Here is a 13,830-nt window from a genome sequence, read left to right on the forward strand (position 1 = left end):
GTCTTGTTGGTGGGGGTGGTTCCTGGCCTGGCCTGGTTTCTCTCCTGTGTTGTGGACACCACTGCCTTCACCATCCAGGCCAAACACACCTGGGCTCCTCCTGTCACAGCCCCAAACGTGGGCACTGGGTTATGGGCTGTCACAGCTCAGATCACAGTGACAGATGGTGACATGGTTCCCCAGACAACGAAGTTTAACCCGCTGGGAAAAAGGCCACCCTGTCCATACAGAACCTGTGTGAGTCCTCACCCAGGAGCCAGGAGCTGAGGAGGTGGGAGCTCGTGGAGTGCACAGGGAACCACATGCATCTCATTTCACCTGGCTCCGTGGCACCCTGTGGGGAGGGCTGTGAGCCCACGTCACAGATGAGAACACTGAGGCTCCAGTGAGGACACCAGCCACTCTGCCTACCCTCAGAACCTGCGTCCCTAACCATGAGGGAGCACTGACCCAGCCCATGGCTGCACCCATGGTTCCCCTGGATTCCTCACTCTTCTGGGCAGTCAGTGAACCCTGGACACACAGGGGCTTCCTCCTCCCTGCCCCAGGACAGCGGCGGGGGCCCCCCAGGTCCCCGCGTGCTCGGCGTGGGGCTCCCTTGTGCAGCAGGGAGAAGGTGGCTGCACAGCACGGGTGGGGACTCAATGCACTGGCATCCACACAGGAGCATGAAGAGAGCTATATTGGACTACATACAGAGGGGGACTTAAATAAACTGTCTCAGAGGGCAGGAGAGGGAGCTACAAAAAACTATGATGCCAAGGGCAGGACGGCTCTGGCTGGAGGTGGCCCTGGGAGGACCCAGGAGCTGAGCTGTGCAGAGCCGGGTTTGCTGCCACCACAGTTGTTTCACTCGTGGCTGGGGCCAGAGCGGGGCCCCGATGAGCGGATGGGGAAACAGCTTAGAAGGGTGCGCACCCAGCTGGGTGAACGAAGGTGGGGACGGTCCTGATTGGAGATTGTGCGCTGCCCACGCCGGCGGCCCCAGGGCCAGCGCCGCTTCGTGAACCAGGGCTGGGGATGCTCTGGCTCTGGTTTGGCTTCTGGAGATGCAGGGGGCTCCAGGGCCTCCACAGCTGGCACAGTTGCCAGGGACAGACAGGCTTCAGGTGGCTCTGGCTGGGGAGCAGATGCCGGGGTTGCCACCAAATCTGACCCCAGAAGTGCAGCAGCCTCTGCGGGAGGCACCTCCAGGTCTCCTCCTGGTGCTGGAGCTGCAGGAGGAGAACATGTCATGAACACCACTGCCCGTTCCTGCTGTCCTTGCCAAGAGGAGATGAGCCCCAGCCCTGTGCCCACAGCAGAGCCCTGGGTGGAATGTGCTGCAGCCCTGGGACTCTGAGCCTGGTCTTCACTCCAGCCAACACCAGCCTTGGAGCCTCCTCCCAGAGTGGGGCAGCCCTGAGACCCTCTCAGACTCCCACGCACCCACCCCAGTCGTCCTCACCCTCAGGCTCCACTTCAGCCTCAGCCTCTTTGGGCTCTGGATCCTCTAGCTGCATCAGGAGCAGCTGGGCTCGGCGTGCCAGGTCTGAGCTGGGCATCTGGAGCTGGATGTAGGCCAGCAGCTGATTCAGGCTGGCCAGGTCCTGAGGCTGACAGAAGTGCTCCGGGTAGTGGTCCCGCCAGGTACCGAGGAAGGAGCAAAGGGCACTAGGGGTAGCAGGAGGTCAGCAGAGTCAGACACCTTCTGCCCACACTCTCCCTCACCCCTGTGACTCTGGGTTCTGGGCTGAGGATACACGGCCTTGTTTGCAGGTGGGCATTGAGTGGCGGCGCATGTGTGAGCCGGCTGCTGCCTGCCTCCAGGCAGGCCCCTGAAATGGGAAGGGGTGGGCCAGCCTGTTTGAGTTGTGCTGTGGATGAATTCTCACCGTTCCCCAGATGCCCAGGAACCCAGACAATTCTGTTCCCTGCTGTAGGCAACGTCACTGACCTCATCAGCCCTATAGCATTAATCACAGAAATGTAGGAGATGGGGTTATGGTCAGCCCCCTAGTTGCACCCCCGTGTCCCTGATGTGGAGAATGGAACCTCCCTCCTGACCCAAGGCCCACTCACTCCTTAGTGCGGTCGTCCTCTTCACAGTGAGGCTGAAAGGATGCATACCTAGAGGAGGACAGGAGGTGTCACCTGTGGTGTCCTGTGTGCCACCTGCCAGGAGGTCTGGGGGAGGGGCTGAGCCCCTGACTACAAGGGAAGAAAAGCAGGGTAGAGACAGTGGTCTGTGCTGTGCACTGAATTTTATTAAGCTCCTAGACATGTGGCCCCACACAGTGGGCACTTCACAGTGTTTGCAGTGTGAGCTTGTGAGTCAGCCTGTTTGTCCCCAGGGGTCTAAGTGGGCCTGGGCCCCTTTATCACCCTCTGGTGTCTCAGTTTGGGTCACTACCGGGACAGAGAACCACACATAGAATCTGGAAGCTTCTTTGTGAATAGGAAGACTGCTTTTCCTGAGGCCATGGGTGGTGAGGCCTGAGGGCGCAGAGCCTCATTGGAGGGTGAACATAATGCTAAATGAGACCCCTGTCCTTGGCAGCCCACTCCTCCGGGAAGCACTTTCTGGAGCTCATCCCATTGGTCCCGAAATCACCAAGGGGCTTTTCCTCTGAGCACCAAAACTCTGTGTGAATGATTTGAGACCACGCAGGGTCTGGGACATCACCAAGACCCAGTCGAGAGGTACTGAGTCATCCCATTCTTGCATGTTCCGGCCCTCACCTTTGGAACAGCAGGTGCAGCACCTGTTGGGTGGTGGCGAACCTTTGATAGATGTTCAGGAATGTGGGGACGAAGAAGGGGTCCCCTCTCTGCTGGGCAGGCACCAGCTGATTCACCAGCTTCTCCACCATGCCTGTGTCCAGGGTCCCGACCCTGCTGGCAGCCGACAAGGAGGGCACCGTTCCAACGTCTTGTTCCTGGTGGGGACCTGCACTTGGACCCTCAGGGGCCTCCAGCGCCTCTGCAGCTGAAAGATGGACTGCGCGGGGCAGCGATGGTTCAGCCAACTCTGGTTGGGGTGCCGCTGCTGTAGTTGGCGCTAGATCTAAGCACAGAAAGGCAGGAGCAAATGCAGAGGGAGAAAATATCAACACCACAGGCTTTCCTGCTCCTTGTGGTCAACCAGGAGTTTTCCTGCCTTCCAGGGAAGCCCTAGCCCTGCCCACAACAGGACCCTGCCCAGATGTGGTGAGCCCTGAGGGCTCTGAGCCTGGTCTTTGCTCCCAGACAACTCCAGGCTTGGAGCCTCGTCCCAGTGTGGCTCTGCCCCAGTGCCCTCCAATCTCCCACGTACTCAAGCCTCCTCACCTTTGGGCTCAGCCTCAGCCTCCTTGGGCTCGGGGTCCTCCAGCTGGGTCAGGAGCCGTTGGGCTCGGAGTGGCAGGTCCGAGAAGGGCATATGGAGCTGGACGTAGGCCAGCAGCTGATGCAGACAGGTCAGGTCCTGAGGCTGACAGAAGTGCTCGGGATAACGGTCCAGCCAGGTTCCCAGGAGGGAGCACAGGGCACTGGGGACAGGCAGGCGGGCAGCAGAGTCAGACGTCTCCTGTCCACACCCACCCTCGCCCCTGTGACTCTGAGATCTGGGCAGAGGATGCTCAGCCCTTGTGCAGGTGGACAGAGAGGGGTCATGTGTAGGCCGATGCTCCCACCTCCTCTCGGGTTCTTGAGATGGGAAGGATTGGGCCAGCCCTTCTGAGAAGGGTTGTGGTAGGGAGATTCCCACTGCTCTCAGGATGCCCAGGAACCTCGTGTGTCTCTCAGGTTCTTCAGGTACCACGCCTGACCTCAGACTTCAAGTGGAAAACACAGGAAGGGTGCAATCCTGGGTCAAGGTCAGCCCCCCAGTTGCACCCCATGTCCCTGCTGTGGATAGTAGAAACCTCCCTCCTGACCCAAGGCCCACTCACTCCTTAGTGCGGTCGTCCTCTTCACAGTGAGGCTGAAAGGATGCATACCTAGAGGAGGACAGGAGGTGTCACCTGTGGTGTCCTGTGTGCCACCTGCCAGGAGGTCTGGGGGAGGGGCTGACTCCCTGACTACAGGGGAAGCAAAGCAGGGCAGATAGAGTGGTCTGTGCTGTGGGATGTCGTTTGCTAAGTTCCTGGGTATGTGCCTGCACACAGTGGGCACCTTCTTATGTTTGCTCTGTGGGTGAATTGAGTTCCTTCTAAGGTGTTGAGAGGTCTGAATCCCCTCCAGCAGCCCCTAGGGGTCCTGTTCAGGCCATTATCAGGACAGGGACCCCCAGAGGGAATCTGGAAGGTTCTTTGTGAACAGCAAAGCAGCTTTGCCTATGGCCATGAGAGATGAAGTCTTAGGTCCCGGGCTGTTTCATGAGCCATGGGAGGAAATCTCTAAATCAGACCTCCTGGGCAGCCTATCCCTCATTACCAGGCTTAGAAAGAACTTTATCACTCTGGGAGACACTCCCCCGATCACCAAGATGCTGCAAGAACACACTGAGGCCCTGAAGGGGAGCAGGGTGTCACCAAGTTCCAGCCAAGGGTGGCGCGTCCCCCCTACGCCTGCAGGTGCAGGCCCTCACCTTTGGAACAGCAGATGCAGCACCTGCTGGGTGATGGTGAACTTGTGATAGATGAGCAGGAATGCAGGGACGATGAAGCAGTCCCCTCTCTGCTGGGCAGGCACCAGCTGACTCACCAGCTTCTCCACCTTGCCTGACTCCTGGCTCCCCACGCTGCTGGCAGGTGACAGGGATGGCACAGGTTCCACTGTTGCTGGATCCTCAGGTTCCAGGTTTGGTCCTGGCCCCATTTTAGCTGCTGCCATCTCGGCTGGGGCCGGCTCCACCGGAGCTGAATCACCTGCTCTTGGCGAGGGCTCCCCCTCCAGCCTGCCTGCCACCATGGTCCCCACTCTGCTGGTGTCCTCCAGGGGTGTGGCAATGTCACTGTCATTCTGGGGTGAGACAAGGAGGGTGGTTGTAATCCTAGCCCTGATGTTCTGCCCCCACTCTCCTGCAGTTGTCATGGGACCACCAGGTCCCCATCCCACCCCCGGTCCCTTCCCATGGGTCACGGAGCTCCCCAAACTACCCCCTCCACACCACCCAAGGTAGATGCAGGGCCACCCAGGAGGATCAGAAGGGAGGTCTTCCCAGGGGTCCTGGCCTGGCTGGCTGAGATCACCTTGGTTTCCCTCTGAGAGAATTGCCAGAGCTGCTGTGGGCGAGGGCTGACCCAATGTCTATAGCTCTGGAGAATATCCGCAGCCTGGGGCTGGCCCCGGCCTGGGCCATGGGATGTTGGGAGACAACACGAGAACATATCTGCTCGATGGCCTCTGACCAACTGAACTGGCTGGGTCACCAGCACCACATTGTGGGCGCCTGGTACCCGGGTTCCAGGTTCTGTTGTGGCCATTGTCAAGGAAGTGAGGTCACTTCCTGAGTTCCTCTCAGCAGACCTCCCCTAGGGTTCCTCTGCTGCTGACAGCCCCCCGGAACAGATGCCGTGTGCACACCTGCACCCAGTTACACCAGCACCCCCCCCAGCTCCCTGAGGGAGGCCTGGGCCAGCCGCACTCTCCACTGGGAGGTCATAGACCAGGGTCAGCCCCAGCATCTCCTTCCTCCAGGCCTGTGTCCCTGGGCAAGTCTTGTGCCTCTCAGGGCCTCCCCTGTCCCCTCTCTGCAGCCCTGGGATTATTCTGGCATCTGCTTCCAAGGGATGCCCTCAGGGTGTGGAACACTAAGCACTTGTGTGAGCTGTGAAACCTGAGGCCTGGTATCACCGGTGTCTAATGCATGACCTAGAGATGGGAGGACCCCAAGAAAGGCTGGGACAAACAGTGGACCATGCTGTCACCACCTTAGGGTGATTTATTGTAATATAGCATCATCTGCTCTCATAAACAAATGAGGATGTGACTCATAGCCATAGAACATGTCTGAAATTGTTCTGATCTTGGCGTGTTTCAAAGCCAGTGTTCCAGTATTTTGAACCCCACCCAATGAGGAATGTTGTAAAATACTGCACAAAGTCTTGCTTTCATGTCTTTTCTGGTGAGTTGTCATGGTCAGTTGGTTGTGTTATGCCCAGATTGTTAGATCCCCGCAGAGACCCCCAGAGAGTCGATCACACCGAATTGCAAAAGCAAGGTTTATTTGGGAGTACAAGCCGCGACAGGTACCCCATCCAACCAACCGGCACAGCAGAGGAAGGAGTGAGGCCCCTGTCTTTGTTTGGGAGAGCTTTTAAAGGAAAAAAGGGCTACATCAGCAGGAAAAGAGTTACATACAGTATGGAAGCTTTGGGTACAGGGAGTTACAGCAGGGGCTTACAACAAGGAATCTTTGGGCGCAGGGAGTTACTTTGTTTATCAGTCTCCACTGTGCTGTTCTTGCTCTACTGAGCTAGACGTCCCTGGTAATCTTCGGTATATCTGAAATGCCTGAATGCCTGCTTTTACAAGGACCCAGGTCTGCTGTGGGAAACAGAGGCTGCCTTTTTTTTATTGTTTTAAAATGGAGGCACTTTGGCTTTTCAGTTGAAAAATGTATTTTAAAAAACTACAGAAATTTTTTTCCTTGAATTATTCCTTTCAAAGTAGATTCTGAAGGGCAGATACTTTTTTGATAAGATTTATTTATTTACTTGAAAGGCAGAGTTACGTAAGCTATTCTGGGAATGACTCTTAGGCACACAATGTCATTATCATATTGCTATTTTACTGTGTGCCTTTAACAGTTGATGCATCGTAAGTGCACATCCTTACCAGATGCAATGTGGTGTTAGATGTGTACAGTGTGTCATGAATATATGCTAAGTCGGGATACTTAGCATATCCAGCACTTCACACATAGGTTATTTTATTGAATGGAGGACATTCAAATTCTCTTTACCATGGAGCTGGCACTTCTGTGTAGGGGGTTAAGCTGCTGCCTGCAACACTAGCATCCCATATGGGCACCAGTTCCAGTCCCAGCTGCTCTGCTTCTGGTCAAGCTTCCTTCTAATGTGCCTGAGAAAGCAGCAGAAGATGGATCAAGTGCTTGAGCCCCTGCCACCCAATTGGGAGACTTCCATGGAATTCCAGGCTCCTGACTTCAATCTGACCAAGCCCAACCATTGCCATTTGGGGAGTGAAGTAGCAGATGGAAGATCTCTCTATCTCTGTGTCGCCCTCTTTCTCTCCCTCTCTCTAATTCCACCTTTCAAATCAATAAATTACATCTGAAAAATAATTCTCTTTACCTACCATGTCGAAATGTGCAGTGAGGCTTTTAAATCCCTGGTGGATCCCAGGCGATGGTCACGTTCGTGAGCCACGATTCTGGATGCAGATTCTCCCTCTTGCTGGTGTCCATCTAGAACTTTGTAGATGGCGGGTCCCCTTTGGCAGGAGTCTGTTGTTGAGAAAAGAATCAGCACATGATAGAAACCAGAACATTGCATCCCGAAGACTTGTCCAGGCACAAGACAATGTTGTAGAGCAGCCGTGTGGATGACAACAACCTGGGTGGAATAAAAATGTACAAAAAAAAAGAAAAGCATTCTGGCAGAGAAGCAGGATGCAGTTTGCCACCCTGGGGACCTCCTGTCCTTCTGGCCCAGGACCTGTGGGTGGGCTGGCGGTCCTGGGACGAACTATGTCCTCTGCAACTGTGGACACCCGGAGCCCTCGCTGTGCCTGCTGCACTGCCCTGGCCCAGGCACTGAAGCAGGGTGAATTACACCTGCCCCAAGCTCAGTGATTTAATGCATGCAGTGCACCTCCCAGAGCCCCCACCCTTACACTGCCCATGGCCAGGGCTTCTGGACCAACCCCAAGGAGCCTACGCAAGGGACGCTGTACAGCCGGGCCGGAGGCCATTGGCAGCTCCAGGGCCCAGCAGGTGTGGCGGGCTCTACTGTCCAAGTGCGGCCTGGTCCTCCGGCCTTGGGGCCTCGCGGATGTGGGGCCCGGGGTGAGCACAGTGTCCCAGCTGGCCGACACCTCAGCAGGCCCCGGAAGATGGACCAGACTGAGGCCTTGGTGAAGGGAGGTGAGCGGAATGACCAGGAAGGGAGCAGAGCCCCGGATGATGACAGCAGTGGAGCGGTGAGTGACCATGGGCTGGAGCGGGTGGGCTGGGTGCTGCTGGTCGCCAGTGTGGCCAGGGAGAAGGCTGTTGGAGAAGTTGCAGACCAAAATAATCATATTTAGAAGATACCTGAGATCATAGCCATTGTTTACTTTCGTTTAATTTTGTTTTAACGATGTTGTGTTCTTAGTGGGCAGGCCCTTACCCGTGGGTACTTCAGAAAGTTCATGGAAAATGAAGTCAAAAAGATGTTTATTTTGGTGCTAAAGTATCAAAGCCTATAAGGCTTTTTGTGTAACAAGTATTTTCCATGAGCTTTTTGAAAATCTGCATATGAACTATCTAGTGATCGAGATGTTTAGAAGTGCTTGGTGTATTTAAAGTAGGAACAGTAGGTTAGCACTTTCCTAAATAGCTTTTAAAAAAAAAAAAGTGGTAGGGAACGTGTGGAAGTGGAATTGATGAGCAAGTTTTGTGAACAGTACGCTCTGTTGTACTGTTGGTTGGGTTGAGGGAGGTGGGTGGGAAGAGATTACAAATCGTGTTTTTGCTACTGTGTGCTTAAAAATTAGAGCTTGGTACTTCCCTATATGTTACATGCATTTGACTTAACTTTGCTGTTTTTTATATTTTGTGTATGTATGGGACAAAGAGTCCTAATTTTACAAGATCTGGTCTGTAGATATTAAAGAGGTTGCCAATGTATGACAAAAGTAGAGTTAATAGACTAACACATTTGGTATTTTTGTGTTAAAATTTATACAAAAACTGTCTTCTGAAAAGGACTTTTGGAAGTGAAATTGTCACTTCACATTGCGGTGACACGTTTGCCCACGTCTGCCTGTGGGTGTGAGGGGGAAGGAGTGGAAGAAGTGAAGACTTCTCTCGACCTCCGTGAATGCTCCTATTTAGAAGACACCTTCTGATATGAGCAGTTCCCTGTGTGTAGTTTATTCAACACTGCTGTGTATGTGTAGGACACATTTAAGTCCTTCTTTGAAGCATCTAATTCTAGATGCAAAAGTATGTTGGAATTAGAGGTGGTAAATAATACATTTGGAGGGTATCCTGTTGTTAAGTTCATACGGAATACTGTCTCTTGGAAGTGGAATGATGAACTCCTGGTCTGAGCAGTACACACTGTGGTGTTTGTGCTGCTTCAGGGAGGAAGCAGCGGGTGAAAGTCTACAGGGCTTTTCCCCAGAGTGTGTGCAGTGGGACAAGGTGAACCATTGTCCAGGCTGTTTGTCATGCTGTGTACATGAGGTATACGTAAAGGGCAAACAAGTCCCACTTTAAAACATCTAGTCTTCTAGATGTTAAATGGGTTGCTGGTGTATGACAAATGTAGCGTTAATAAAGGAGTACGTGGAGTTTGCTTTGTGTTAAAACTCATAGGAAAGACTGTTCTAACAGCCACTTATGGAAGTGATATTGTTAACATTCCCTGTAAGCATTACAGGTGCTTCTACCTGTCCACTGGGTTGGTATAGTTGGAAAGGGAAAGGTTTCCTAGCCCAGAATGTCCTTGTTGAGAAGACACTCCCTTTAGAGCCTTTGTTACGTGTGTGGGTATTTGAGGGGCTCTTGTGTGTTTAGTGGGAAACTGAGGTTCTTACTGGAAACATCTGGTCTCTAGGTGTTTAAAAGTAACACCTGGTTAAGTAGTTTGTTATTTCATAGGAGTGGTTACATTTTGGGAATGGCATTGAACTTGATGTCTTGGAGAGAATGCTAAAGTCACTGGGTGGTGGACATTGGGGGTGGGGTCATGACGAAGTAGCATAGAAGGATTACCTTTCTGTTAGATTGTTCCGATTTTCTATCTGTTGTCATTTAGGTGCATTTTAGTTGATATTGCTGTGTAGTAAAGATAAATATGAACTAATGCCCAGAGTATTTTCTTTTTTCTTTTTTTTTTTAACAGGCAGAGTGGACAGTGAGAGAGAGAGACAGAGAAAAGGTCTTCCTTTGCTGTTGGTTCACCCTCCAATGGCCGCCGCGGCCGGTGCGCTGATCCGAAGGCAGGAGCCAGGTGCTTCTCCTGGTCTCCCATGGTGTGCAGGGCCCAAGGACTTGGGCCATCCTCCACTGCACTCCCGAGGCACAGCAGAGAGCTGTCCTGGAAGAGGGGCAACCGGTACAGAATCCGGCGCCCCAGCTGGGACTAGAACCCGGTGTGCTGACGCTGCAGGCAGAGGATTAGGCTATTGAGCCGCGGCGCCAGCCTCCAAAGTATTTTCAAAGTAGAGGTAATAAAATAATGCCTGTACAGACACCCCTCTTGGTAGTTTTTAGGAAGGATATCTTCTGGCAGTGACCTTGCTAGCCCTCCTCTGGGAGGGAGATATCACAGTCCTGGGCATAGTCACTGCAATGGTGTTTGGGGACGGTGAAGGGAAGGGATCGTCACCAGTACCTTCATATGTAGAAGATGCTTTTAGATTAGACCAGTAGGTGTCTATGTGCATTTTTTGGTAAGTACCCATGGTTATTGTGGGCATGGTTCATTCTTTACAACAGCTACACCTTATACATAACACGTGTTGAGGGGGCAATGTATGATAAAAGTAGTGCTGGTGAATTAGGCAGTTTGTATCTTTTTGTGATAAGTGATAGAATAGATGCATCCTGGATCTGGAATCATTAAACCACCTCTGAGGAGTCAGTGTGCATCAGAACTTCCTCCCTGGGCTGGCACCAGAGAGGCAGAAAGAAGTTCAAAGTGAGAGGTTCCCTATTTGCATTTTGATTGTAACCATTGATGAATGTGCATTTTTTTAAATTTCTGTAGGAATACATTAAGAAAGTGAATGCAAACATGCTTTCTTTATAATATTTTTATAATACCAATGTGGTCATGAATTCTCTTAGAACAATTCTCTTAGAAACAGAACACACAGAACACGTTGCTGTGGGTGTCAGTGTAGGGCAGGAAGGGAATGCAGCATCTTAATTGCAACTTGGCGAAAACTTGTATTTAGAGGCCTGTTGCTATTTTTGTCTTTTACAAAAGTGTTGTTTCCAAGAAAATCAATTACAGTTTTTCCTAAAAGATTGAGTTGATGTAGTATATTCTTAGTTATTAAAATCCTCATACATTTTTGGCATTTGGAATTGGTAAATATTCTTGAAATGTCAAAAAGCATGATGGGTACATTCTGTATCTCAGTCACATAAATGTGGGTGTTGTGTGTGCATGCACGGGACCCAAACGGACATGTTAAACTCAACTGCTTGTGATTGCAGATGACTTTTTTCTTCGTGTCTTGTGTTTTTAAGTTTCCTGTAAAGCACTTATTAGCTTTGAGAAAAGAAAAGAGTTTTTTAAAACTTTTATTTGTAAATATAATTTCCAAAGTACAGTTTATGGATTACAATGGCTTCCCCCCCATAATTTCCCTCCCACCCACACCCCTCCCATCTCCCGCTCCCTCTCCAATTCCATTCACATCAAGATTCATTTTCAATTATCTTTATATACAGAAGATCAATTTAGTATGTATTAAATAAAGATTTCATCAGTTTGCACCCACACAGAACATAAAGTATAAAATACTGTTTGAGAAAAGATATTTTAAACAAGCAAACAAAGAAGAGCTTGTTGCGAGAAGCCCTTTCATGGTTAAGAGCATGCCCAGAACCACAGACGGAAAACTGCTGCTGGGGAGGGGCTCAGGGAAGCCTCTGGAGAATGCATAAAGTATAGACAAATAGGGCGAACTTCAGAAAGGAAGGGTGAGGAAGAGGAGCTGCAAGCCAAGGAAGCAGGAGCCCCTGCACTTTGAAACAGCACATCTGAGTGTGCAGACTCACAGGATTCTGTGTGTGTACACAGAGATCCCCAGGAGTAAGCTTTGGATGTCTGGAGCAATTCCATTAGAGGAAGGACGATACCAAGCCCCTTCTCCAAACGGAAAAGAAGCCAGCAACCCAGGACTCAAGCCAAGACTTACGCATATGGCTGAAATTGTATTTCAGAGCTTTGATTCTTGTGGGGGAGAGATGATCACACAGGATATCTATCCCCATAGAAAGATGACCAGGTCAGTATATAAGTGTGTGTGTGTGTGTGTGTGTGTGTGTGTGTATATATATATATATATATATATATTTTAGGGCACTTGAGAACGTTTTGGAAAGCAGCATTAAAAGACAGGTTCATGTGACCAAGACTGTGGCGTAGCAGGTACAGCTGCAGCTTGTGATTCTTGCTTGCCATGTGGGCATTGGTTCGAGACCTGGCTGCTCCACTTGCCATCCAGTTCCCTGCTGATGCCCATGTGGGAGACCCAGAAGAAGCTCCTGGCTTCAGATTTGCCCAGGTCCAGCCATTGTGGCCATCTGGGGAGGTCACTCACTCTGCCTTTAAATATATAAATGAATCTTTAAAAAAATGGGTAAGTTCATTTTGGTGCCAAGAAATATCCATGCATAAATATGGTCTTAACAATGCTCTTGAACATGAATATTATGACAAAAAACTCTGCATACATTTCAGTATTTTTCTGGCAAAATAAGCTTACATTTTACTTCTATTACTTTCTGCAAGCTTCTTGAAGTACCCTGGTATCTAAAGTGCATTTAAAAAGTTAGAGAGAATGCTCACTTCAGCAGCACATCTGCTAAAACTGGACAATTCAGAGAAGATTAGCATGGCCCGTGCCCAAGGATGACATGCAAATTTGTGAAACGTTCCATAGTTTTGAAACGGACATTATGAGACGCAATTACTTAAACAGCCCTTATCTTGACTTTTGTTTAACAGTTAATTATTTCATTTTATTTACTTATTTTTTGTTCTATTTTTTCTCTGCTTAATACCATTGGTTGAACTCCTTACTTAACGTATAATTAATCATAGATTGAAAATAGATCCCAGTTATAAACAGTGTAGGAAAGAAAGGGTGAGGAGCCATACAGATCCTCACACATTCCCACAGACTTACCCTAAGGGTGAAGCTAAAAACTTGCCATGGGGCTCCAAATTCCTGGCACTAATCCCATCTTATGGGATAAAGTGATCATATTAAGTATGGGATTGGTCATATAGTTAGACCCTAAGTCAAAGGGATCACATAAATAAGACCAAGTGCCTGGTAATAACAATAGATAGAATTACAAAGGAGAGAAAGTTCCAACATGGGAAGCAGTGCACACAGCAGACTCATAGAATGACAAACACCCTAAACAGCACTCTGACCTCAGAATCAGCCCCTAAGGCATTCAGGTCTGACTGAAAATACTATGAGAGCATTTCAGGCATGGAAAGCCAAGACATAGTGGCAAACACGGTTCTTCATCAAAGATCTCTGTGAGTGAGACCCCAGTGGAAAGAAAGAGCCATCAAAGAAGGATGTACTTTCCTCTGAAGGGAGGAGAGAAGTTCCACTCTGCATAGGGTCTTGTCTAAAAATGGATGGAGTTTGTGGACTCCTAAGACTTCCATAGCCTTTTCAGCTCATGGTGAGCCTTGGGTGATCACTGACGTCATAAATAAGAGTGCCATTTGTTAAATCAACAACACTTGCTCCCCGTGTTGGACCTCTGTCCTTAATGAGGTGTACTTTGAGAATCAATGGTAAAACTTGCCTTCAAACTGTTCTTGATACTTTGTGTGTCCGTGTGGGTGCATATAATTGAAATCTCTACTTAGTATAGAGTTGGTCTTCAGTATATAAAGTCAATTAAAAATGAATCTTAATGGAAAATGGAATGGGAGAGGGGGTGGGAGGTGGGAATGGGGGGAAGAAACACTATATCCCTAAAATCTGTATGTA

The 13,830-nt window shown here is 50.2% G+C and overlaps 1 protein-coding gene and 1 non-coding gene across 2 annotated transcripts; one reads left to right on the top strand and one right to left on the bottom strand.

Annotated features, from left to right (window-relative positions):
* Positions 1-1,517: 1,517 nt before the first annotated feature.
* Positions 1,518-5,387, bottom strand: LOC138843118 (uncharacterized). The gene is made up of 6 exons (XM_070053177.1): positions 5,154-5,387; positions 4,550-4,923; positions 3,912-3,959; positions 3,310-3,509; positions 2,722-3,046; positions 1,518-2,109 (listed from the first exon to the last, which is right to left on the bottom strand). Exons 1-6 carry the CDS (start codon positions 5,385-5,387, stop codon positions 2,058-2,060), a joined length of 1,233 nt encoding a protein of 410 aa, XP_069909278.1. The 3' UTR covers positions 1,518-2,057.
* Positions 5,388-12,651: 7,264 nt separating this feature from the next.
* On the top strand, positions 12,652-12,757 carry LOC138844499 (U6 spliceosomal RNA). The gene has a single exon (XR_011380376.1). It is a non-coding gene; the product is annotated as a U6 spliceosomal RNA (small nuclear RNA).
* Positions 12,758-13,830: the final 1,073 nt, after the last annotated feature.

This window comes from Oryctolagus cuniculus, chromosome 11 (genome assembly GCF_964237555.1).
Source record: "Oryctolagus cuniculus chromosome 11, mOryCun1.1, whole genome shotgun sequence".
NCBI classification, from domain to species: domain Eukaryota; kingdom Metazoa; phylum Chordata; class Mammalia; order Lagomorpha; family Leporidae; genus Oryctolagus; species Oryctolagus cuniculus.

What these genes read in the sequence shown, in the direction of transcription:
- LOC138843118 (XM_070053177.1), bottom strand. Translation starts at nt 5,387, where the DNA reads ATGGCCACAACAGAACCTGGAACCCGGGTACCAGGCGCCCACAATGTG. An exon ending in TCTCTCAGAGGGAAACCAAG is followed by an intron (nt 4,924 to 5,153) that starts GTGATCTCAGCC and finishes GTCTCACCCCAG; the next exon opens with AATGACAGTGACATTGCCAC. An exon ending in GGCTGAGGCTGAGCCCAAAG is followed by an intron (nt 3,047 to 3,309) that starts GTGAGGAGGCTT and finishes TTCTGTGCTTAG; the next exon opens with ATCTAGCGCCAACTACAGCA.